The following is a 27,593-nucleotide window of genomic DNA, read 5'->3' on the forward strand; positions in this document are numbered from 1 at the left end:
GGAAAGTCAAAAGACACAGAAATGAAAAGTTCTGCCACAAAGGTGAAGGCAAAAATTCAAGGAACTTAATGCATTCAGTCCACAGGACGCATCTGATCTCCCTGTCAGAACTGGAAAACTCCCGATTCCTTGGTTCATTCCGGTCCATATAACCATGCTACTTCAGAATTAAAAAAAGAAAACAAAGGCAGTCTGGCTTCTACAGAGGAAAGGATCTGTACTAAAGAAAATCTTAAGTTTCTGCCTTTGATGAACTATGCAAAAATTATCTTACAAGTACAGGTGTTCTTTTACATTTCCCATAATTAGAACAACTAGTGTAATACTGGAAGACAGAGTCAAAGTAACATTAAAAAAAATAAAATTGGTTCACTTGGTAATTTTACAGAAATGCTTCAAAATTATGGCAGAGGGTTGTGTTCAAAGATAAATGATGCTGAGGTCACATTCCTGAGCTAGATACCAGACAAAAACCATGTCAAACTCATCCTGGCTTCAAATCATGGACCTGAAGCAGGAGTAATGCATCAGCACTGAGTATCCTCAAAAGAAACTGCCAGCTGGGCTGAGATCTGTAGCATTTATCTGTGGGCTGTATGAATATCAGTGTCCTAGTTATAATTACAAATGGCAAAATTCTTCAGTATTTCATAATTCTCAAAAAGAAACAGAGTCCACGCAGGCCAATAACCAGCTCAGTTCATCTGGAGCTGCTGCCAGAGTACCAAACATGGCCAATGCAGAAACAGTCCAGAAAGAACCAGAAGCAAGGCAGTTAATCAAAACCTGCTGGCTGAACACAGGATTTTCAACAATAAAGCAGCTAACTGTTGCTGAATGATTCATTTATTGCTAGGGTCACTCTGCTTTACTGTAACAAACAGACCCAAGCACCTCAGGAGGTAAAAACATGCTTCCAAAACATTTTAATGTAAAACTGTGCAGAGTAATGCTAATGAGCACCGGCAGCCAGAGTTTGAGAGACCTTCATATGATACATGCAGTCACACAAAGCTGCACTCTGTCCCACCAGGTGAAGAACAGAAGTGCCATGCCCTAAAAGGCACCCATCTCCAGAGCTGCTTTTCTCTCCCTTTATCCTAAAAAAGTTGATAAAAAGATAAATCCCAAAGCACTTTGAGGAAAATCTATGACTGGTGCTGTGGGTTGGCTGAGATGTTTATTCTACACCTTAGATTTTATGATAGGAATCATCAGTACAAGATAAAGTGATTTGGAAACAACCAATTTTCACAAACCTACAGACTCCTTTTCTTTTACAGAAAAGAAGCCTTTGTACTACTTTTTACTATGAGCCAAATGTGTCTCAGAACTAAAACAGCATAATCGTTATTTAAATTGGAAGAAACCCACCTCCAACCCTATGAGATCTTGCACAAATTATTCCCCCTCCCTTTCTCTTTTAATTGTTATGATTACCTTTTAAGGTACTAGAACACTGATGGAAGAGATGTGCTAGGGCATGGAAGAATATTTATCATACCTTAACATACCTTAAATTGACACACAAACTATTGAAAAATATGTACCTATACAAGCACTTAATAGCTTTACTTAACCCAGTAGCTGCTTCTTTTGTCCCTACTGCTTTCTAGTTAGTATGCATGGTCAGAAATTACTCTGGAAATTAGGTTATCTAGTGAAAGAGCTCACTTTCTTGAATTTTTCATCCTGCTTTTGGCAGTATAATCACAATGTGCCACATCAAGAACAAGTGTTGGAGCAGCAACAAGACTTTTTTATATACACAAAAATCTAACAGCCATAAGTAAGTATATGCTTGGTGGAAAAGATTTTTCACGACAGAAGTAACGATCTGTAACGAACTTCAACACAACATATCTGAGTACACCAGAGAAATGAACTGTAGCAAGGATGTTCACAGACATTCATCATTTTAGCATCTCACATGACTTTACAAAACAACACACATTCACCATCAGTGGATGTCTTGAGAATTAGAAAATCCAGTTAAAGGTATTTCTAGATTTTCTGGAGAAAGGAAAAGAGAAAATGCCCAAGCTCCTGGTCTGAGCTGAATGCCACCTCATTCATCAAACAACCTACCCAAGAGTGCTTGCTGGGGACCACAATGCCTTAATGCCTTATTGCTGTTAAAGCAGACAGTTCTGCAGACGACTAACATGAAGAAAGGGAGCATGAAGTTCCCTTGGACTAGGTTTTTCAGTGATTTATCTTGCTTTATGTGGAACGTGGAGAGACAAACTAACTGTTTAATCCACTCTTATCTAAATATCAAAATAACTACTTCCAGCTAGTACTTCCACTGAAATGGATCAGCACAGATTTCCTGTGAAGCAAAACTTTGACAACTTAAGAAGCAACTAAAGGTCTCCATCTGTTCACAACAAAAAAACGTGAGCATTATTTCAAAAATAAATGCTTCCCTCTATGAAACAGACTTCTCTGAAAATTATGGGACAAAAAAAATATTAGTACTGGATTTTGCAATATATCAACAAAAAAAGATATTTAGAGCTCTGCTACCTAAATGAGGAACTTAATAATGTATCTCTTGGGGAACTCTGTTAATTTTTTTACAATTTCCTTAAAGGAGCTGCAGAAATGTTAATGTTTTGTATACTAAGTGAGCACTTTACCAGCCCAAGGAGGTCATAACACAGAGCACTGCACCAACATGATGACTGACCAAATCGATACCCAACCACGCTAGGACTGTCCCTGGGCCACAGGGCTTTCTTTGTCTGTCTCTCCTCCCAGGGAGGGGTGAGTGAGCAGTGCATGGTGCTCAGCTGCTGCCTGGGGCTGAACCATGACAACATCATTAAGAGTTTACAAAGGCCTTGTTATTACTACAAAGAATTACCTTTGTGCTTCCGTAAGAAGTCAATGCTCTTCTGCAGTACAGTGGATTTATCCATCTTCCGAGCATTACCTGGAAGCATGGAACCCAGCTCTTTGATAAGTACATTAAACTGATCTCGACGTTTCTTTTCAGACTTGTTCCTAGACACTCTGAAAAAACAAAACAGACAATGATTTATAACAACTATGACACCTAACAATAATCTGCATACTACTGCCAGGTTCTTGATGCAAACAGCCCCTTAAGAATCTTTCCTGTGACAACAGTGCGCCTGTTTTGGCTGGGATAGAGTTAATTTTCTTCATTGTAGCTAGTATGGGGTCTATGTTTTGGATTTCTGCAGGAAAGTGTTTATACTTCAGGGATGTTTTTGTTACTGCTGAGCAGTGCCTGTACAGAGCCAAGGAGCTGAGAGGGAACACAGCCGGGACAGCTGATCCCAACTGACCAAAGGGATATTCCATACCATACGACATCATGCTCAGCATATAGCTGAGGGAAGGAGGAAGTGTGTGTGGGCAAGTCTGGAGTGTTGGCATTTGTCTTCCTGAGTAAACATTACACATAATGGAACCCTTCTGTCCTTGGGACAGCTGAACACCTGCCTGCCCATGGGAAGTGGGGAATCAGTTCCTTGTTTTGGTTTGCTTGTGCATGTTGATTTTGCTTCACCTATTAATCTGTCTGTAACTCAACCCACATTTTTTCTCACTTTTACCCTTCCAATCCTCTCTTCCATCCCACTGGATGCAAGTGAGTGGCTGTACAGTGTTTAGCTGCCAGCTGGGGTTAAACCACAATAAACTGGGGTAACCACAATAAATGCTAAATTTGACAAAAACAAATCTCAGACACCATTTTTGAAGAATGGCTTCCTCTCCTCATGGAGGGGTACAGCTAGGCCTTTGGAATAAAGCATCTTTTGACAAAAATACAAATAACTGAACCAAAGTTAAAGATACAGAACATACCTGAACAATAACAGTAAAATAAATGCTGTTGAATAATATGGTTATTTATAAAAAGAACCACATCTTTAATGTTAAGAAATTTCGCTGGTAAGCCCAAGTGTGTAAGTATAGAGCATTTCTTAACTTTAAATAACTTACCTTTTTGCTTTATCTTTGTCATCTTCTTCCACCAGCCCATCAAAAATGCTTCCATCATTTCTGAAATAAAGAAATGTTGGCATGTAAAGTTTCTGTCTTGTAGAGTTCAGTCACAACAAAGGAAATAAAATTTTTCATCATCTCTGCTCCATAGAGAAACTAAAGCACTGTTTTACTGTGATGTCCGGTAAAGACCATCATCAATTACCTGAACCCAAGTCTGCTCTAAGTTCTTCTTGCAGAACATTAAAAACAGAAAGCAAAAAAACTTCCATTTCTGACAGCTCAAAGGAGTTTTAGGCTATTTATGAAGAGAACTTACAACTCTGCACAAAAATTGAATGCTACTTTATTTTTCTACCTTCTTGATTATCTGCATTTCCTCACCCTTTTGAGAACATAAGAGTGGACAAATATATTCTTATTGGCAACTTAAATTACAATTATTGGAAATATTATCAGTAAGAAAGCAAGTTTTTCTTAAAATACCGAGGTATCATTAATGGCAGGGTGCTGAGGAATGTACTAAACTTCACCCATATACGTATTTTTATGAACACAACTATTTATGAATATACAATTAACATCAACATGAAACAGTAATGGTAATTATTCATTACATTTGCTTCCTAACCAAGGATGTAAATTTCTCTGAATTGACAACTATCCATTTACTGCTAAAGAGGTGCTAAAATATCAAAATGAAAATCTTTTCCCTTGAAAGTGCTGGGGGGATGCTTAGCCTGGATAAGAGGAGGCTGAGAGGAGACCTTATCACCACCTACAACTACCTGAAGGGAGGTTGTAGAGAGGTGGGCGATGGTCTCTTCAGCCAGGTGACAGCAGATAGGACAAGGGGAAATGGCACAAAGCTACACGCGGGCAGGTTCAGATTAGATGTTAGTTGTCGGGGCTGGAACAGGCTGCCCAGGGAGGGGGTTGAGTCACCTTCCCTGGAAGCCTTTAAAAAAAAGGGTAGATCAGGTACTCAGAGATATGGTTTAGCATAGGACAGGAACAGTTGGGTTGGACTTGATGATCTTAAAGGTCTTTTCCAGCCTTGTGATTCTGTGCCTCAGCATACTTCACACTTCAACACCTCTGTTTCACTTCCTTTTTTAAAAAAAAATAAAGTCAAAGCTGTTCTTGTGTTTTGCAAAACTGCTGTATAATGGATTTTCACATTTTATTTCTCTAACTTCTGTCTGCTGTACACACTGAGCTCTGCTTTATCACATTTCCTTCTCTTAACACAAGTAACCGTCACCAAGCAATCGTACATTATGATAAGCAGTGACATTAGGAAGTCATTATTTCGTGTGCTATCACATAAATGCAAAGCTTTTAGAAGGAATTTGTATATTCAAAAGGCTGAAGTGTCAGTGAAACGCAACGAAACATCACAAAAAGAACTGATAACTCACACAAGCATTTTAGAACTTCTACCATTCATTTTTATTGTTACTGATTTAGAATGGTTCAACTTGTGTAAATTTGATGCAAGTTCCATTTCATGAAGTCTCAAAAATGGTAATACACAGAATATCAAGAACAGATGTTCACCTAAGCTGCTAAAGAAGTCCAGCTCAAGAAATCAAGTAGAAATCAATGTCTCAGCTATTACTTTTCCCTTGAAATAGGTTAGCAGGTCACTTTACTATCACTCCCAGCATCACTAATTGTTTAAATGTATTTGTTTCCCTTAATCAAATAGTGAAGTTCTGGAAAAAAAGTATTTAAGTAAATATTAAAAATCAACTCAAATTGCACAGATGCTGTTCCATGGCTGAAAACAAATAATACGTCTTAAGACTTCTCTCCCAACAATAAAAATCACATCTTCCAATTACTACAAAACATTACACTAACAACTACCAAAATACCTGTCAAAAATAGCCCAAACCTCACTCATTTTTTGCATAAATTAATATTGTATATATTATCCATAAGAAAAGATTATTTAAGAAAGCACTGAACAGTAATTCCCCCAAAACTATTAACATACCTGTCTGCAATGGAGCTCATTTTATGGGTGCTTATGGTAAAAAACATAACATATCACACTTTAGTCTTGTGGTAGACATTTGTACGTTTGCCTACAGGAGAAGAAAAAAAAAATCAAAATGTGACTCTGGAGGAACAAATGTTTTCTATGTTAGAGTATTCTGAAGTTTTCATTTGCTTTATAAACTGCTCTTAATCTGACCATATCCCAACCTTCTGCTCTGCCCTTCTACCATCTCTAATGCGGTCTCCATTACCATCTCAACCTGTATGTCATTTTATATGACAAAGAATTCAAGAGAACATTGTTTTATTAAATGTCACAATAAATAAGTCTGGACTAAAGTAATGCAAACCCTTTTCTGACTCTGAATACGGCTTTTCATGTTTATTTCAACTTTTAGCTATAAATTAATAATTTTGCAGGTTGTAGAGATGTAACCTATACTTGTCAGTATACGTAGTAATACACTCTACTTAGAAACTGTGCAAAAAGAAAGCATTTGGGATATAGTATTTTACAGCTATTACTTATTTCTTTCTCTATTTTTTTTCTGGAGCACACTGTTATAGCTCTGGCTTGGTTGGCCCTGTGTGAAGCCAGGAGTTGGACTCGATGACCCTTATGGGTCCCTTCCAACTCAGGAGATAGACATGCAAAATGATGACAGTAAGACACCTATTAGAATGTGATCTCCAAACTGAGAAAGTTACAGTTAATCTGGCCATTTCTTAAAGCAGTCACTTGTTCATTACAAAGGTTCAGCAGGAAGTTTTGTGGTTTTTTCAGGTGTACGTCTGACTTTGAATAAAGAACATGAAATATTAACAGTGGGAGAAGGAATACAGAATTAATATAAGTCTTCAATTCAGCCCACTTTTATGTACCCAAAAATTACATGACTGTAAAGGCTGCAATATCTATGAAAACATAAATCAACACAATTAAAACTTTCCTCCTTGATATAGAAAAGTCAGATGTCAGAGGCTGCTCAACGGGTGCAGCAGGACTAACGCTGTCAGTGATTAAGGAACAACTGCATGCAGCAAGTAGTTTGACATGCACTGGACTTGCAGATCTTCAGGAATTTTTACTAAGTTATAAATGTAATAGTAAAAAGGCATTGCATGTATTTCAAAGAAGCTGGGTTTAGTCCCTTTAGTGACTCATAGATTCTGAGAAGGAATGATTTGCTTGCTTCTGGAAGTGCCAAATCCAGTGGAACTTGTAGTGCTAACCCACAAGAAATACGGCAAACTCTATGGTCCAGACAGTCTGCAAACTGTTCCAGGAAAACTGTATCCCAGTTGTTAAGTAGAAGGGGAAACTGAGGAAGAAATCTTAGGTTTCCACCAAATTATCTCAGGATCTACAGCAGCCAGATACTGTGCAGGTTTGCTTCACTAGACCAGGATTTTTTCCCACAAAGTTTCTGGAGTGCAGCAGGAAAGTAGCTGTGAGAGCTGTGCTGCTGCACCATCTCTCAAGGTACATCACAAGCTGGGCATGCAGTTTCGACCAAGCTGCCCATGAGCCCTTTTACCCAATTCAATTAATTAGGTCCAAGATGATCTTGCCTTTATTCTCCAAAAGTTAGTGCCCTAAGGAGACAATTGCTCTGGACATACCAACACACAAAATTCCCCAGATTGATCAGCCAAGTTTTGGAAAGTAACAGAGCTGCACCATTTGAAAACCAGTCAGAAATGGCAGGGGGAAAGTAAATTAAGATGAAGCGTTCATTTAAAATTTTGTCAAAAGCAACACAGACAAGCTGCTCTGCAGCAAATGAAAACTACCATCACTGGCATGGAATTAATTTTAAAAACAAGACACCAGTTAGAAAGTTGTTTTCATTTAGCTTACGTAGTACATACAAGTACGTGCTAATTAAATTTTTCACCCCATGTTAATTTTAAATTAATTTGGTACCAACATTATAGAGATGAAGAGTAGGATGAAATTCTGTAGGACACACGAAAACTTCCACCTGGGACACAACTTTGACATCTTCATTATGCAGAACCAGAATTTACGAGTCAGTATTCTCACTCCATGAAAGCAGCCAATTTCTAGAATTCAACAGAATCCTTCGGTTGTTACAATGATCAGGTCCTACCTCAGAACTAGCAACTGAGATTTGGTATCCACAACAAATAGTTAAAAGAACTTGTTTTTCTCTTCTAGGTCTGACCTTTCTGTCACTGAGTCCAAATCTGCACCACACTAAGCGTTCTCAGCACTTAAGACTGCAGAGATGGTTTCAAAGAAGCCAGCCAAGGTTAAAGCAAACACTATAGAAATCAAGGCCTACGTCTAGTTATAAGAATCAAAATCAGTCATGTTCCAGAGAACAAAACACACTACTTAACAAGGCTACTGAGCTCTTCAGTGTTGAGGACTGAAAGCCATAGGAATCTTGTAAGAACACAAATTTTACCTTTTACGCTTTGGGACTTGTTAAAGTGTGAGGTTTAGTGATGAAATGTGGTTCCTCTGAAGATCAATGTGGAATCAGATGTATAGTCTTCTGCAGAAAAGCATTAAATTCTGAACTGTAAAAGAACAAAAAAGGCAAATTTTACAATCAGGGAGTTTTAAAATCATCACTTACTTGTTTGGTGTTAGACTTTGTTTTTATTAAAAGAGAAGCAATCATTCCAGCAAGAGTACTTTATAAATGCAATAATCTGCTTACTCAAAACATCTCCAATCTGAATTCACCTTGTTTTAAAGCTCTTATTGATAAAATGGATATTCTGCAATGATTTGATCTCTGCTTTAAGCTATCACTTTACTCCAATCTTTAGCCTCAATGTAATTTTTATTTTTGAATTTGGTATCTCCCATACCATCTTCGCTTGCACTTGCTACCTTCAAAGCATATCTTTACATCATTATTTCAACACCTTTTCTGCTGAAACCCTTACTCAGGCCTCTGCTGGCTTTCTCAGTTAAGTTTTTTTCTCTCCCAGTCTCCAAAATTGCCACTCTCATGACCCCAGAATGTGTACAATGCTGCTGACAGCTATCAAAGCTGCCCAGGTGCAATATTGCTACTTCCTCAGATACAGTCCTTAAAAGGCCTCTTTCCAAACTCAGTTCAGAAACTCTTCCAAGAATGTATTCCAAACCTTTTTTTTCCTCCATAAAAAAGTCAGCACCAATACGTGATCACGATCTTCCAGTCTCTTATACCATTACTTTGAATCCATATAGTTTCTCCCCTTGAACCCTGCTATTTTCTACATTTTTAAGTACACTAAACCATCTTTTTTTCTCCTGCCTTTACCCCCTTTCTTTCTGCCTTGCTTACTGATCTTAAAATAAAATGTATTAGTTGCACCATTTCTGAAAAATTTTAAAGCCTCTTAAACCCCAAAAAGGACATTGGGATCTAAAAACCAAACCGACACTCCTCTCAAAATTCATCAATAGATTTTATGGAAAATACCAGCATTATCTCTTATTTGATTAGAAAAGTCAAGCTTCTTCTTCCCCCTGCACCTAACAAAGGCTCCCAAGTCATTAAAACACAGATGCAAATATTAACATAGGAAGTTAAAGCACAGCACAACAATCTGCCGGCAGGAGAAAAACAATTACAGCATGATTCAATGAAGCCACTTGTTCTTTTCTGGCCAAATAACCTGCTGGCCCATTGACCTACTTTTTTAGGTGCTTAGAGCCTCCTCTCCTACTCTGTTTTGTTCGTCTGACAAGTGCAAACATTAATAGTGACAGAGAGTCCCATGGAAGTCTAGGTTACAGAAACTGCAACATGAAACCTGTGTTTTTAAGCTGCTCCGAGTCGAACTCTGTCAACTCTCACCCAGCTCCTAACAGAGTCCTACTGAGGAAAATTTTTTACCTCATCTGCAGTATGCAGAGGTGTATTTTTATTTTTTGTCATCACAATTAAACACTTAAGACAAACACTACAGGACTTAGGCACAGATTCCTATTTGATAATGTCTAAAATAATTCACAAATTAAAAAAGGATATTTCAAAAAAGGGGTTTTGAGCTGAGGAGGAAAAGAACACGTTTCTATCATAAGTGAACATAAGCAATCTCAAGCCAAACCAAAAGGAAAGCTAATCACAGTGGAAAAGCTTTTGTAACCAAAGCCCCACAGATCTCTAACTCAGCAGAAATGGCATGTGTGTGAAAGCCAGCAGAAAGGTTAAGACGCCTACACGCCAGCATTGTCAGCCACGAGTGTTCAAAGGTCACGGGTCTGTCTCCACAATTCATGAGGTTTGTCTTAATACAGTAATTTCTGCGTACTTGTCCCTAGATACTACGTCTTTTGTACACATTCAGTGCATTCTTTCACACTTTTCTGTAACCACAAAGGCTAGGAACTTTAAAAATCTGTAAGAAAGCTGAGATCCTCAACCAAAAACCTTAGCTGCTGCCATGGATTGATACAGAACATTGCTCAATCCGTAGCAAAAATCACTGAAACTAGCAACACTGCAACTTCCGCACTGAGCTGCCTTACCCCTCAGGGACAGGCAGAGAGTTACTGGTGCCAATTTACTGCTTGGCTGAAGAAACAAGGCTCTGAGTAAGTCAGAGAGTAAAAAGCCACAATCCAATCTAAGGTAATAATGAAAAGTTTACGGCATCTGATAAAGCATTCCAAGTTTTAGTCTGAAAGAATCTGAGTAATTTCGGTCCAATTTTACCGTCAGTACTGGCAGGCACACTGGTGATATTCATTCTTAGAAACAAATTCAAACATTGAAAAAATTACACTAGGCTTTTGCTCATGCTGGATGTTCTGTCAGGGCTGGATTGAAAAATGGATGGGACAATACCAAAGACGCTGCCTGTACTTAATTTTCTATAGAGTCAGTGACTGAAACCTTTCTCTCTCCAGCACTTCACATTAACGGTAACATCGCTACATATTTCTGAGGAAGAATCAGTATTGCCCTTATATTTTATATAAATATCTTGATTTCCATGAATTTACAGATTACAGCTCTCAGAACTCATGCACGGTGATATATATTCTTAACACAAGTAATTTCACCCAAGTAGTATCACAGGAAAGATATAGGAAACAATACAGCAAACTGTAATAGTTTTCCAACACTACGGTTTCTTCAAACAGAAACAGATTAACTTCTTTAATACAACCTGATCTCTGTGCCATAATCCTATTTTGCCAGAGGAACAAACTAGTTATTAGAATCACTGAGGATTAGCTTTAGAGAAGATCTTGTTTAAAGAATCAAAATCACAGCATAGCAGTCTGCGCTTCTACAGCGCCCGATGCCCCGGCAGAGCTCTAACACTAGTTATGCACCAGGATAAGCAAACCAAGGAGCAGAAAAATCACACTGTGAGCAAGCAGGGGAGCCAGAACCTGACTACCACCACAAGCACAGCACCAAAAGCCACATTCATTATACAGATTCTGAGGATAACTATTACGATTTTTTATATTGCTTTCCAGGAGCAAAGAAACATTTGTTTATGATAACGTGGATTATGAACTTCTAGAGCTTTACTCTACTGGGACATCCCACCACAGTAGGCAAGAAGAGATCCATCTGTTCATTCTCTCATTCCCAGAATAGCACATGACTATCATTCACATTTTCCGTTTTGCTCTTTCCTTCATAGATTTTCCCCCAGACCAGCTAGAGACTTTTTCTGTAGCTGGGGTAGAGGGGAGGAGAAGGGGAAGCATTTATGTTGTTTTACATCCTCACTAGTTATCACAGACTTTTGTAGCGAACAAGAAGTATTTAAACAGGTAAACCATAGCCTGCTCTCTGATCAGACAGAGATTGGCCTAACAGAACAAGCTGGCAGGTTTCAAGATGCTTGCTCCTCTACTTGCTATTTACTTTACCAACAGACAGCAGATTAGGGTAATGACTGACCCCTTCTCACTAATTGCAGGCTACCTGTTAAAACACTGTACTTTAAAAACTGTTATAGGTCTCCTTTTTCTGCATCAACATGTTTTTTTAAAAAAAGCAAATCAAACAAAACCATCAGAAGATAGGGCTGAAAGGAATTTCAAGAAATGCTGTCCGAAAGTTGCAGCTAAGAAGATTATTCTAACAGCTAGGAATAGTTATATATTGCAACCTTCTCTCTACCATATCAACAAACCAACTGTAATCTTGGTCTGTACTTGTGCAGAAGAGGTGATGCATCCCAGAAATATAATTTTTCTGTAGGTAAATGAACTGTAACAGCAGGTGTACATCTTCACCTGCCTCACAGACAAACAGTGCAGGCAACCACAGACCTTGATCTCAACTGGGCTTTTAATAGGAAAATTTACAAGTGGCCATGAGTAACCTGCTCTGGCAGAGCAACTTGCTTAGGTCCATTAGCTTTGCAGGGAGTAGACAAGGATACATCACTCTGGCTGAAAAATGTACCTACTGCCTTCTGAAATAGTGCTTAACAAAAAACCAGTACTTCACAATATGAGTTTTAATCAAGCAAAACTAAGCTGTTGGAGCCAACATCCAAAACTGAAAATCTTCACATCTCCCTCAATCTCCATTCCCTGCAGCGGGATTCTGGGCAGAAACAACCCAAAGCCAGTCAGCTCAAGAGCAGATTCTAAATCCATGTTCATGGTGCTGCAGAAAATGTGCTCTACCGCGTTTAAAACCTGGGGGCTCTGCTATTCGCTCTCACAAGATGCATCTAAACTTAGTGTATTTTACAATAAACAAAAAACATTCCAGCTTCCTTCTTCCAGCCTCTTATAGGGAACTGAGAAGTTCAGGCAACTGACAGGTTATTTTCAGAAGTAGAAAAGGGGAAAAAATACCAGACACGCGCAGAAGTTTAAAATCACACTGGATATCGTTAGTTGTCCCAGGAAACTATATGCTTTCCACAAAATAATGGTTTTCTGCAGAATAAAGTTACCAGAAAAAAATACTCTTCACTTGATGATTTCTCAATATTGACATAAATTTAAGGAAAAAAACCCCACAACCCTTTAAAAAAATGATACCACAATATTGGTCCTGGAGTTAAAAACACTTCCAAATTACTCACATAATTACAAATGTGCATATTTATGAAATAGAGCATTAGCAATTAAGTGGCTTGTATCAGATACAGATATTAGTTTAAACAATTTTTTCAGAGGATAAATAACACCAGGTTTACCAATTAGAGAGGAAAAAGCAAACACTTTACTCCTACATTGAAAAGTATAAATTAAAATTCACTGAGAAATGAGACAGTTTAATGAGTTAAACATTGGTTTTCCTCTACCCCAATAACAAGAGGGAAGAATGTCTAGGACAAAGAATATTGTTGAGTTTTAATCCCAACTGGTAACTCATTTTTGAAGTGTCCTGAAGAAAATTCATTACCAAATTCAACAGATGTAATTATTACAGATTCAAAGCAAGATAACACCAAGTAAATTCTTATTCCACTCCATACAAAATAACCTACTCCATGTGTTAAATTACCACCAGGAAATGAAATTAGAAAAAAATAATTCAAATTTGGGCTCAAAAAAACCAAGCATCGTGGCTTTGGACAGAACAAGGTTTGTTTATACCCACTGATCTAGACCCATCGATCAGCTTCTGGATGTGAAAACAAATGCAGAACTCAGCCTCAGAGTCAAGGGGAAACTCAAGCAAAACATAAAGCAGTAGAATGTGCGCCCCTAAGAAGTTATCAACCCATCTAACAAACAACATGTTATCGAATGGCTGTTTTCAGATGATCCACAGTACAGATACTGACACTGGTACTTGCCTAAATATGAAACTCAGACAATTTAAAGAATGATTTCTACCAGCAGCAGCTATTTGCAACTCTTAGAACTGTATGAGTGTACAAAATGGACATATATTAAAAAAGATTAGGTGAGTTGCTAACAGCAACACAGAAGAACGTGACAGGTGTTTCAGAAAGCTAATATTTAGTCTGAAACTTCATTATCCATCTCATGCAGAAATGCAAACAGGCAAATAAAACACTTTAAAAATATTTAGTGATGGACATATTTTTTTCTTCCAAGTTTGTTGCACAATCCTTGACTTGTGCAGCTGTGCAAGTGCTTCTGATGCTTCGATTTCCCAGCACGGGTGACTCATGCACAGCTAAACTGTTCTGTAAAGCTTTTGGAAGAGTGGACTGTTCTGCTGCCTGAAGAACAGAGTAGGCAGTGCACTTCACTGGAAAGCTTCTTCAAACATCAAGTAGTGAGACTTCAGACTGCTGTTTCCATAAAATCAGTGAACATGAACAGTCTAAACTCCAAGACTGAACTGCAATCCAAGTCAAGATTACCAACAAGCAGGTCCTCCTCTCCACTTCCCCCCACCCGCTTCCCCTCCCAGTCCTGCACATCCTGGAGAGCAGAAGGCAATAACGAAAGAAAAAGTAATGAGTTGGTAGGAAAACAAAACAAAACCAGGTGTGCTAACTTAAGTGTTTTCAGAAAAGATGCTGCAAAATACACTTCTGTAGTAGCATGCTTATTGCTATGTTCATAAAATGAACAAGGTTTAAGTAAAGACTTACTTTTCTAAAATTCTGGTGTCATGAAAACTTTTCATAAAAACTTTTAAAAGTTTCAAATGAGTCCTTGAAGCTATTTATGTGAGAACTATTAGTCCCCTTTTACCATCTACAAAAGCAAACAAAATCATACTTGGGACTGTACTCATCAAATTTACATGCCAAAAAACTCTTTTAATCAAATTTTCTCCTCTTTTACCACTTCTCAAGCTTCTCTTTCACAAAATGATCAGATCACACTACTTCTATCTACAAAAACAAATGTCTTGGTATGCTTACTTCTTGCCCCTCAAAGCCTTCTCTGCATTCTCAAGTTATCAACACCTCCCAGATTAGTACCACCATATTTTATTTGCAAACATTTAGAATCTTACCTTCCAAGTCATTACTGAAGATGCTAAAATTAGCACTGCTTAAAAGACTGCCAGCTCAGCTACCTAAGGACGTGGCTAAAAATCAAGTTGCACTACAAGTATTTTACAATTAAAGTTTTAAATCAAAGCAAATGTGGTAATCCAGCCCTTATAGGCTCTTTTCCCACTTCATTAACAGAACCTGACTTAAATCGTCCAGCACTTAAGTGCTGAAAAGTAACAGAAAGTAAGTATTTATAAAGGCATTATAGCTATTCCAATTTTAATAATACATTAAATAATATATCAGCTATTAAAAAGTAAAACTGTAACCCAGTTTTATTTTCAGTTACAATTCTCTCCTCAGAACATTACTAATATGGTTTCAGTGACCTAGGATCCTGCCAGTAGCTTATTTAAGATTGGTATGGAGAAAGGAGATTCCAAACACTATCAGTATTCACAGGAATTCCTGAAATCAATATACATGTTGAGGTCACATGCTAACAGGCTAATGGCAACAGATGCATTGTATTTAAGGCTAGAAACAGCTTAATTATGTCTAGCATATTTACAAATATGCAAATAGAGTGAGAATGAAATCTACATTTTGACAAAACAGTGCAAGATTACTTAAAATTATGAGAACTTTTCTTACCTTGCTGGCTTACAATACTCAACTTTTTGACACTCACATTTTAATTAATTTTAAGTTGAGGTTTGGACCTGCTTCAATGAAGCCTCCTCCCAAAGCTGCTATATGAAGCAGCTAAGCACTAAATTTGGTCTTTATACATTATTTTTTTTGCTAGCTAGATTTCTACAAACACTCCCTTTGAAAGAGCTATAAAAATTGAATGGAGAGATGCGTAAGCCTAGGAGAACAAAATATGCAACTTTTATAATATGTTTATGCTCGTTGCAACATGAGGGGATGGAATGAAAACAAGAAAACTGCAAAAAATTTAGCCTGAAAAAAAAACCAAACAGGTTTTATTAAAAAAATGACGTTGTCCAAACTGCTGCTGCTATCTGTGCTCCTGCAAGCTTAGATAGAAGATTTTCTTTCAGATTATTACATTGGGGGCTGTTTTAAATGTCCTATCAGTAGAAATCTTACTTGAATCTTGGACATTTTCTAGAAAAAAATGCTGAAAGCTGAGGCCTCGATTCTGCAAAGATCAAATAAACTAGAAATATAACTGAGTTTAGTCACTGGCTTAGACATGCAAGATACCACACTAGCAGCAAGCGTGCCAAATTCTTGGGGATCTCTGAACTTAAGATTACAGGAGGCAGATGGGGAGAGCTTTTACAACTGTTACTTCAGGAAAAAATGAGTTATCACTGGCAACTAAACATTATTTAGATGTCAAAACCTCAACAACTCCTGTCCACAACCTCAGCCTGAGGAATTCTGTCCAGGGAAAAGTCTGTCTCAATTCATGAGAGTTCAATGCACAGAAAGATGGTGAGAACTGCCCCACCAGTGAAGACTGTCTCCTTTTAAGATTTCTGTCTTCCTCTTACTCAATGACTACAACCAAGCACTAGACTTGGGTTTTTTCAGGGCAGATGAGCAGCTCAAGCAGAACACGTGGCATGGGGAGCGTGCAAACTTTAGAATTCAATATAAAAACTATGAAGATTCCAAACAGTTTAAGACTATAAGCAGAGAATAAAACCAGACTAAACAAAATTTCAGAAGGCAGGTATGACTTAGCCATGTGATTTACTGTGACCTGTAGTACTTAGCCCTTCCTTGACAGTCTGCATTAACAGAAGTCATACAAATGTTTTGTACATCCAAAGTTGTAACAAACATTGTGGCACTTGGAAAGCTGTAAATATTAGCATCAATATTTACGTATCTGTTCTGCAAATCCATTTATATCACAGATGTTCGTTGTCCTCATCTACTGACCTATAACCGAAGTGAACAATTTTGGCTACGTCTCCATTAGCAAGTGAACTGGAGCAGCAGAAATGGATCAGTAGATCAAACCAGCTGGTGCTGACACTCCTACGCTAGCTGTTCAAGAAGGTTTATTTTGGATTAGATTTCACCTGGTCTCTAGAAGCAAACATCACCACCACAGAGGCCATTCAAAGTCTTCCAGGGATTTAATAATTGATTCAGACCTGTGTGTCCCTTGTACAGACAAAAGAGCACTTTGCACCTGCAGCAGTACTTAAAAACAATTCTTCTGGGATAGGAATGTAGTCTGAACACCCTGAAAAGTATGTGGTAAGGAGAGATAACTGAGAGATTCTCTCCAAAACAGTATTAAAGATCCGAATCAAAATGGTAATGCATACACTGGAATTGTATCCTACCTTTCCAAACCAGATTGTCCACAGCAGGTGTGTCACCTCACAAAACAGAATACTCCAGGGTACTGATAGACTCTGGAGAAATTCTGTAAGCTTTTTTTCTTAACTCCTTGTCACAATAAATAAATAAAAATCATAGTACATGGCAATCTACCAGCTACCACAAAAATTAATTACAGCAAGAGAAAACTGAAGATTCTGGCACCTCTGAATTTATAGACAGACCTGTGTCGGTTTTTTATTTGGAAATTCAGATGGTGAGACTGAGACAGGTATGTAAGCACTACCACTGTGATTTAACTTATCAATGCAAACAGAATTTCAAAAGGGCTAAAATGAACACGTGTTTGCTCCAATCATTCCAATCGACCTCTAAATCCGGTGCTGGTGCTGCGCAACCACGAGCACAGAGACAAAGCAGGTTAACAGCACAGCGACACTACAGGACTGACACCTGCCTCAGAAGAAATCAGAGATCACCAGCCACAGGAACACCATGACAGAAGAGCTAAGGGACACTAATCAAGCACCTTCTGTTACAGAAAAACTTAATTACAGAAACACTGGATAAAATTGTATTTGGCATAAACACAGCTTTTCACCTTAGGAGTAAAGCCAGGAATATATTGCTTAATCTTTGCTCCCCCCGCCTCTTTCCTGAGCTATGTCATTTGTTTGTATAAGAATTTAATCTTCAAGATTTTAGGTTAAATGCCAGAGTTTCTCTTAGCATTCTAAGTTATAAACAGGGTTTTGTCACACACAATTAACTCATCAGTTGCTTAGAATAAGCGAAATATTCCCAGACTCACAAAGTTTCACAGACATTCAATATACAGCATCTAAATAATTTTCCAGAAGAGTTTTGCAAAAGAAAACATGGGCTTCACTCTGCATTTGTTCAAATTCGTATGAAAAGAAAATCAAATCTCGTTAAAGGAATTTCTAAAGAAAAAATGTATTTTAATAAAAACAAATGACAGAGCAATACTATACAAACCTTCACATGTATATAAATTGAAGTATAATGATAATCCTTTTCATTTCAGAAGCTTCCTTCTGTGTGGATGGGGGCTTCAAAGCAAAACACAGAGTTTGCAAGGAATTCTAGTTCAGTAACAAAAAACCTGCAGCAACATCAACTAATCAACTGATTTTTTTAAACCCTATTAAGCAATTACAGAACTTTAATATTAATTAAATGCTACTTTTTTAATAAATAAAAATCTAAGAAACCATAAATCATTCTATTTATGCCTATAGTAGAACACTAATTCCATCTTCCTGTAACTCAGGAATATCACATGCTCTTGGGTCACTTCAACACAAAAAAACCCAGAATATTTGAAAGCAAGTTCAGTGTGGTCCTATAATAAAAGGGAAATATGGAAGTGTTCAGATTATCCTTTATGTTATAGATTCTAGTTTCATCAAAAGGAAGTGGAACAAGAAGTCTCCAGCCTGTCTTGCAAGTCTGCATTCGTTTCATAATTTGAATCTTCAGATAAACAAGGTGGCGACTTCTCCCACATAGCACCTCTCCCTCCTCTCTGCCTGGCCTAGGGCATACCTTTGCTTTGGTCAGCAACCCCACTACTTTGTTTCACTAAGTCAACTCCTCTAAATCAAATCTAACACCCAGGATAATTCCTTATCTTGCTGAGAAACAATCTCTTTCCCCCCCTTAAATCTCAGTTAGGAACCAGGAGACCATTTTCAGATCATTAGCTCTCTATACCCTTGTACTGATTTTGGCTGAGATAAAGTTAATTTTCTTTCTAGTGGCTGGCATAGTGCTGTGTTTTGGATTTAGTATGGGAATAGTACTGATAACCCACTGATGTTTTTAGTTGTTGCTAGGTAGTTGTCATGTTTATACTAAATCAGAAACTTTTCAGCTTCTCACACCCTGCTAGGTGCACAAGGAGCTGGGAGAGCACAGCCAGGACAGCTGGCCAAGGCTGGCCAAAGGGATATTCCCAACCACAGACAGTCCTGCTCCAGACATAACTGGGGAAGCAAGCCAGGAGGCTGAATCACTGCTGGGAAACAGACTGGGCACTGGGTTGTTTTTTCCCATGAGTGGTGAACAACTACATTTGTGCATCACTTGGTTTGTATTTATTATTCTCTTCCGTTGTTATCCCATTAGATTGTCTTTATCTCAACCCATGAGCTTTACCTTATTCCTCTCATTGTCCTCCCCATCCCACTGGAGGGTGGGGTGAGCAAGCAGGCACATGGTGCTTAGTTACCAGCTGTGGTTAAACTAGACTGTAATTTGGCATATGTATCCTCCAGAAACCCACAACACCTAAGAAATGTTGCATTTCCCTTTTGCTAATTGTTGAAGACACAGCTGTTTTGTTCATCTCGTCCATTAGGATCTGATGACACCCATTGTGCCATTTTATTCCTAAAAAACTGGATCTCCTGTGCAGGTCTCTTGACCTTACTGCAGCTTTCAGAAGAATTTGGACTATTTTCTTCCCTTTCACAGAAACTTCTGCTGTGTTGCCCCATACAACGATGCCATTAATGCACTGCAGCTGCTCTGGAGCCTCACCGGTCCACTGCAGTCTGGATCAGTCCACGGCAAAGTGTGGGGCTCTGTTTCCACCCGTGGGGCAGTCAACTCCAGGTGTACTGGACACCCGTCCAAGTGAAAGCAAACACTGCCTGCACTTGGCCACCAAAAGGATTGAAGAAAAATGCACTTGGGATAACAATTGTGGCATACCACTTCGTTGCCTTTGACTCCAGTTCATACTCAAGTTCCAGCACGCCTGCCACAGCAGCACTCATGGGTGGCGTGACTTGGTTCAGGCCATGACAGTCTACTGCCAGCCTCCATTCTCCACTAGACTTTCATACTGGCCATACAGGTCTGCTAAGAGATGAGCGAGTTCTGGGTACCAATCCTTGGCTCTCCATTTGACTAATCAGCTTACAGATGGGATTCAGGGAATCTCATCTGGTATGATATTGCCACTGGTGCACCACTGTGGTAGCAATTGGCACCTGTTGTTCTCTACCCTCAGCAACCCCACAACAGAAGGGTCCTCTAAGAGACCAGGCAAGGCAGACAGCAATTTAATTTCCTCTGTCTCTAGGGAAGCTATGTCAAAAGCCCACCAGCATCCTTTTGGGACTCTGAAATACCCTCTTTGGAGGAAGTCTGTGCCAAGGATGCACAGAGCCTCTGGGACAGTCACAATGGGGTGCTCTTCCCAGTCATTTCCACTTCAACCTCCAATAAAGTCAACTGTTGCAATGCTTGTGACTCCATAAATACAGATGGGTTCTGCCCCTTCACAGCAGATGATGGCATTAGGGTCCACTCTGCAACAGTGTTTACGAGAGCCCTATACTCCCATAGGTCTGATGTGCCAGGCCATTGGATCTACAGTCTCCAATAAACCCTGTTGTCCCTTTCCTCCACTTGGCTGGAGGCAAGGACTCTCTACTCGTGAGCACTGTTTGTATTCATTACTCACTTCTTGCAAAAATGACTTACAAATCACTTCAAGAGGATCACATGTACAATGAAGCCGTCCACTCAGTCTGGAGAACTGCCTGATGGAAACTGGAATGACATTTTTCCTGGAAGAATCCCCTTTTGTGACTGTTTTTCCTTGTAGATCACATAGCTGTGCCTCTAGGCTCAAGGTAGGTTTTACCATCCCACTTCCTCATGTCCTCCCCATGGTCATACCACAGGACATCTCATGGTGTGTACCCTCTGTATCCTCTCTCTGGAGCAGAGGAATACCTGACATAAGTTACCTCCAGAGGCTGTGGGCTTTTGTAGTTTTCCCAATCGCCTTGCCAATGTCCCGTTCCCTTGACAGGGATCCCAGCTGCTTGGCCTCCCCACCCTCTAATTCCAGGCTACTGGTGCCATTATGCCAGCATCTGAGCAGCCAGGTAACTGTGTGCTTGCCTGGATGGCAGCTGAAATGCTTTCACACATCTCACAGCTCACTCAAAGACAAGGACCAGGGATTATCTCTGGTTCTGCCTCTTCCTCTTATTCTTGTGATGGCCCTGGTTCATCATCCCTTACTAAGCAAGCTGACTTTTTCCTGTATTTCTTCTTCTGTATAGGGGAGACTTGATACCAGCATGGGTTGGGGTTCAGCTGCAGTGCCTGTCACCAGGGTTGGAATAGCCACAGTGCCTGTGGGTCTGTTTTCCCTCTCCTTCCAGTGATGGCTGAGCAGCGGTCAGCAGGTGCTGGCCAGGGCCTAGCATAGTGCAGTAAATTGTGCCCCTTTGGAACAGTCACAGCATTTTCCTCTCAAGTATTCTATCACTTTATCAGGGTCCTGTAGTTGTTCAGGAGAGATGTAACAAACCATTCAGGGTGAGAAGTTCTCTAGATACCTGCCCATATTTTTTCACATGCCATGTCACCCCTGACTATCCAGCCTCTGGGCAGATCTCTGGGTAGTATTCTTCAAACAATGTTTTGTAATCCCAAACATGACCTGGAACACATTCAGATCTAGCAACAGGAGCATGCTGGCCTGAACATCCTCAGGGCATTCAAAATTCTCAAAAACTGTGTAACTAGCCTGAAGGAAAACAGGGAGGTGAGAGAACAGGAGGAGAGGTGTCCCCCCCCATCCTCCCCACAGATCGGGTGTATTAATCAGTCCCAAGAGACGTCATCCAAGGTATGGACAGGACAGCAATGACACACACAAATATCATCTTAACCTCATGACCAGTGATGATGTTATATTGTGAGGTGATACTGCACGGTACAACAAAATGAGAATCCTGTTTATTCTTCCAGAAGTGATAACCCACACACCCCAAGGAATACACACAGCAAGTAAAGTGTTACAGCCATGCCAGCACCACTTGTGACCATTCACCTCATACAATCAGTGCTAATAACCAATTTGTTTTAACACACTCTGGTCAGATGTGCTGTTATCTCAAGCCCTCATGCTCCATGTTGGGCACCAGAAAGGATTGTCTTGGTTTAGCCCCAACCATCAGCTGAGAACCACAAAGCCACTTGTTCACTCCTCCTCACCAATGGGATGGGGGGGAGAATGGGAGAAAAAGACAAAACTCATGGATTGGGATAAGGCCAGTTTACTGGGACAGCAAAGGGAGGGAGAAATAATAAAAAGACTTATAAGAAAATACACAGAACTGGTGATACACAACACAATTTGCTCACCTGACATAATGCCCAGACTGTCCCTGAGCAGCAGCTCCCCTTCCCTTATATACCGAACGTGACATCATGGTATAGAATATCCCTATGGATAGTTTGGATCAGATGTCCTGGCTGTGTCCCCTCACAGCTTCTTGTGAAAATTAACTCTACCCCAGCAGAAAACCAGGACAAACCATGTCAAACCCTATTCAATTTTGATTTAACGAGCTGCAATTTTTCTTCCCTGTGATAAGCAAAGCAGCCCCAATAATTACAACCAAGATAACCCATTTCCATAAAATACTACTGCATTTCCCATTTGTGGTGGGTGGGCTCTGTGCTGCTTCTGCTCCTTATTCATTGCACTTCTACGGCAGGTGTGTTAAGAACTAAGCTGAGTGAGAGAGTGGTTTGACTTCACTATTCTCCTGAGTAAATGTGGTTTTGCATGAGGTATTGACATGGCCACATTTCCAGAGAGACAGAGACACTACTGCAAGCACTCACACATGCACACAAGTCAGTGAGAAAGGAGTACAACGATTTTGAAATCTCTTATATTTCCACAAATCACTGTCAAAAGTATTCTCCGCATTGTTATTTGTTTCTCAAGCTTCTATGAAAAGTATAGAGAAAAATTGTATAAAAAGATGTTTTTATATAAGCAAATACAAAAATTCAGCAATTTAAGAACAGCTTTAAACTGAGGATTTTCAGCACAAGTTATAAAAAAGCTCAGAGGAAGAAGCACAAGTAAAAGGACCAGAGAGACTGTAAAGGTGAAGGAAAAGATACAAGAGACACGCACTAAGTAAGTCTGAAATACACCCTGGAAAATACAAATTCTTAGTAAAACAGACCCTCACGGGCTACAAAGTTTATTTAAAAGCAGCACCAAAGATGGACAGCATGCATAAATTTTTAGTATTTTCAAAAAGAAATCTTTCATAACTTCTAATGACAGTATGCACTGTTCAAAACAATCTATTTTATTATGATCTGTTCTGAACATAAGAGCAGCAATAAATAAAAATATCCAAGAATACAGAAAAGTTGAATAAAAAAAATGCAGAGCTGTTATGCAAATATACTGCTGAAGCAGCACTTGAAGGGCAGAATCAACAGCAGATGTGAGATGGGGTTAAGGAAAAGCAAAAGGAACACAACAAGAAGTCTCCCTACTCTGTGTTTGTACCTGTACGTTGCAACAGATTGGAGGAGATTACACCCCTTTACCTCTCTCAGTCCAGCCAGACCATGCTCAGAAGCTGTCTGGTTATGACTAAAAGGATGTGGAATATATGTACCTCATCTGATTTGTGCAGGTGATACGGATTTAGGCAAATCACCAAACTGGTAGAAACTGTATTTTCACAAATCTATCATGCTGCCTAAAAGCAGAGTTTGGGATGGCACCAAAAAAGAAAAAACAAATCTGATACTGCAGTGTAACAGGTTACATTTTCTTCTAAAACCCGGAGTGCTTGCTCTAACATGTGCAGGTGTTTTATCTTTCCAGTGTAAGGATTTCAACACATTCTGAATCAAGAGAACAGTGCATTGCTCCCCCTCCTCTTATTCTCAGACATAGGCTGACCTTATGTAAAGTTATACCTGAAGCAGACAGATAACACAAAGAATTACTGTTCAGTGATAAGCAACTGCTAAACTATAAGCAACTAAACCCATGGTCTTAGAATAGAAAGTGTCAAGCATCATTAACTACAAGCACTGCTACCTGTAACTCCATTCATGACCAAACTTCATGCACGACCAAACATGATAAGCCATAAGGAATACAGGAAGGCTTTCTGCCAGGAAGACTAAATAATCCAGTTTGAGCAAGATTTGCCCAATGTCTGATCTACAGATCGATTTCTTTGGAGCTTCTGACCCAGTCAAAAAACCAACAGAACATCTGAAAAGTTTAACAATAGTATCTACTCATAAAGAAAAATATTAACACATGACATGAAGGCTACTGGGACCATGGCCATGATCTTCATGATGTATCAAATCAAAACACCTTTGTCACTTGTAAGACAAACCTTAAACAAGCTACCCAGTCTGTTGTGTGCTTCTCTGCATGACTGCAGATGTACAAAGCAATCAGTAAACTCAGGGCAAGGGAAGTCAAATCTTGCAAAGCTGAAAATCTGCACCTCCTGTCCCATCTTCAGCTGAAGAGTACATAGTGTTCAATCAAGGAAGTGGGGAGGTGCAACCTTTTCACAAATAAAATGCCATGTAAACACAGATACTGCTACTTGAACCTATTAGCATGCTTTCTTTTGCTTTCTATATATTCTTAGACTTTAACAGGAGCATCTGTGAAAAAAACCCAAACCCAACCAAAAAAAGCTATGAGCACAGCAATACATGTATGCTCATTCACTGCAAAGCGTCCATGGAAGAGATATTAATTCCATCTCCAGAAACCACAGGGCCCCATTAGCATACTTCATTGCTGAGGACAATGCTATCATGAGTGCTGGGTGGGTTTTTTGGTTTGGGTTTTTCCTTCTAGTTTCCAAGGCAGCTCAGATACAGTTAGTTCAATTGTTTCATTTCCTGCTCACCTATGTACAGGGGGAAAACTTATTAAAAGTTTGTCTGCAGTTTATTCTTGCTCTCACACAACATCAAATTTCCATCTGAAATTGAAGTGGAATGTCTGCACTGCCTGAGGTTGAAAGAAAGAGATCCTTCTGTTTAAAGCGTTACTGTTCTAATAGCAATAAAATCTACATACTTACTTAAATTACCTAGAAATGCATTGTTCCTTGTAGAGTGGGTGGATAGCATTAGTAGTCCAAATGTGATGTCATCTGAGCAGAAGTCTTCTTTGGCACAGTGTTCTGAAAAAAAAAAAAGACACAACAAAAACCCCGTTTTATAAAGACAAACCCATTCAAAACAACTTTTTGAAGTGAGCCCTTGATATCTGCTCTCAGATTTCTCTCCTGCCATTTCAGTCACTTTATTTCCCTTCCTAAACTGCTCACAATTTCACTTTCCAATTCCTCTATTTGACATATGAAGCAAATATCTAAGAAGAGCTTCAAAAACACGTACCTTTTACATAGCTTTGGCACTGCCTGAAATCCAAATCTGCGAGACAAATGCAACAGCCTGATGATGGCTCAGACTAAAGTTACAGTTCTAACACTACCTACAAAACATTAATATTACAATTATTATATTACAGTTGCTTGGCGGGTATATTATGACCTTGCAGAACATCAATAACATACCCAGCAAAGTTCTGGAAATAAATATACATCAATATAATCTTAACTCTGTGTGTGTGTTAGAATTCAAACTGGATTCATTATCTACCTCAGAACACAGTTTAAAACTCTCAAAGAACACGGCACACAACTTTATATGAAAGATTTGAACATTTTCCCCTCACTAATGACAAACTACTTTCAGTAAGCTGAAGTGAGCAGAATCTAACTGTCTATACACAAACACTCTTACTCCACAAAGCAATAGCTCACTAAGTCACAATTTCTGTATCCCTACACACAGTGCTTTGTTTTAAATACTCACACACCAATTTGGTAATATAATCTTACTGCTGACAATCCTGCTGGGAAAACCACTTGCTACTTCTAAGTATTGACATTTTCTACCCAGCACTCCCTTGTGGCAAAGCATACCCTTTAAGTTGTACATAAATCTATTTCCTTCCATCGTATGCAAGGACAGGCAGAATTCCTTTGTCATAACAACAAAAAAAGAAGGAACTTCAAAACCCCACTCAAAATGTTCTTTACCACTCTGTACCCCAGTACATACAAACAGAAAGAAGCTGGGGAAGAATACCAATGTTTGAGGAACGTCTACTGGACAAGCCTAATGGGATAAGACCACCAGTATAATCTACTTTTCTCTATTTTCTATACACTAAAATGAAAAATCCTACTGTGAGAAATGCACATTTTCAATCAAATTCCAACATACAGGTAAGAAATGCCAAACTCTATAGGGGAGGAAAAGTGTACAGGCACCATGAAAAAAAAATAAATCTATACAAGTTTAAGAGAAACTGTTTTTCCTTTCTTATGCCAGCAGTATAATGATTAACATACTTCAATATAAATCAACCAGAAATTCCACTGTCCATATAACTCTAGTATCAGTTTAACTAAAATAATTTTGGAAAGCAATTTCCATTATTTTAATGAAAATGTTTATGATACTTTTGACCTGGATAAAGTGGTAGTGCCTCAATTACTTTTGATGTTAGAGGTTTTATAGCCCCACCTCAATTGCACTGAAACCTGTAAATCATCCTCCAGTTCATACAAAAAGTGGATGTAATAGGAGGTAGTGACTGAGCAACATGAATGCAAAATGACTGAGTTTTCAGGCACAGCTGCCCATTGTTTTGCCACTCATTTTAAAAGCAAGTTAAATTGACAGCTTAATTTAAGGAGTTAAAAATTTCTTAATACTAGAATTAGTGTCCTGACTTTCCTGCTGAATCAAACCAGCACATTCTTAAATTCCTTTCCTGTCTTATCTTTTTTTTCCCTTCATAAAAGCCAAACCCATCAATATAAGTCTCTACATATCTTTTTCCTGCCCCATTTCCTAACACCTTCTAATTACTCTTCATCTTGATTCAGATTACTCTTCTGATTTCATACTGCTTTCCAGATCCTGCAGAATAACACACCTTCCCTCTTTTCTTTCAAATCTCTATACTATTTGGAATTGCTTTATGCTGTCTTTTGCTTCTACATTCTCATCTTCCTCCTTGCTGCTCTACCTTAGTCTGTTCTTAGAAATGACAACTTAATTCACTCACTATGACTCATTTATTCATTTGAATCCCTGTCCCCCTTTCTGAGGTCATTCTCCTCATTTTCTATGTCAGTGAAATTCAGATCACAGGCTCTTCAAGGCTGGAACTGTATCTTATTATCTATGAAACATCATGCAAAGCTTCAGTGCAGCACAAAATGTTTAACTAATGCTTCTGAGCTGGAAAAAAAGGAATGGCAAAAATGAAGACCAGTATTTTAACAGCAAAAACATTTTCAGAAAACAAATTTTAAGCAAAATTACTGAGATGTTAGGGAGTTATCATTGGAACTACCATACTAGTTCCAGGCTCTGGTTTCATCCTCAACCACACAACTACTAGTAGTAGTTTGATTATATATAATGAATGTTGCTTCTGTGGATGGCAAGAAAAACTT

General features: G+C 38.9%; 1 protein-coding gene across 1 annotated transcript in view; it reads right to left on the reverse strand.

Annotated features, from left to right (window-relative positions):
- Positions 1-25,194, reverse strand: part of CLOCK (clock circadian regulator) — a 48,837-nt gene extending 23,643 nt beyond the window's left edge. The window contains exons 1-5 of the mRNA XM_084266656.1: positions 25,137-25,194; positions 8,424-8,538; positions 5,984-6,074; positions 3,979-4,038; positions 2,870-3,018 (exon numbers count right to left, since the gene is read on the reverse strand). Coding sequence (XP_084122782.1) covers positions 2,870-3,018; positions 3,979-4,038; positions 5,984-6,030 — 256 coding nt within the window. The 5' untranslated portion in view covers positions 6,031-6,074; positions 8,424-8,538; positions 25,137-25,194. The remainder of the gene's footprint in view (positions 1-2,869; positions 3,019-3,978; positions 4,039-5,983; positions 6,075-8,423; positions 8,539-25,136) is intronic.
- Positions 25,195-27,593: the final 2,399 nt, after the last annotated feature.

Source organism: Gallinula chloropus, assembly GCF_964237585.1.
Source record: "Gallinula chloropus genome assembly, chromosome: 7".
NCBI classification, from domain to species: domain Eukaryota; kingdom Metazoa; phylum Chordata; class Aves; order Gruiformes; family Rallidae; genus Gallinula; species Gallinula chloropus.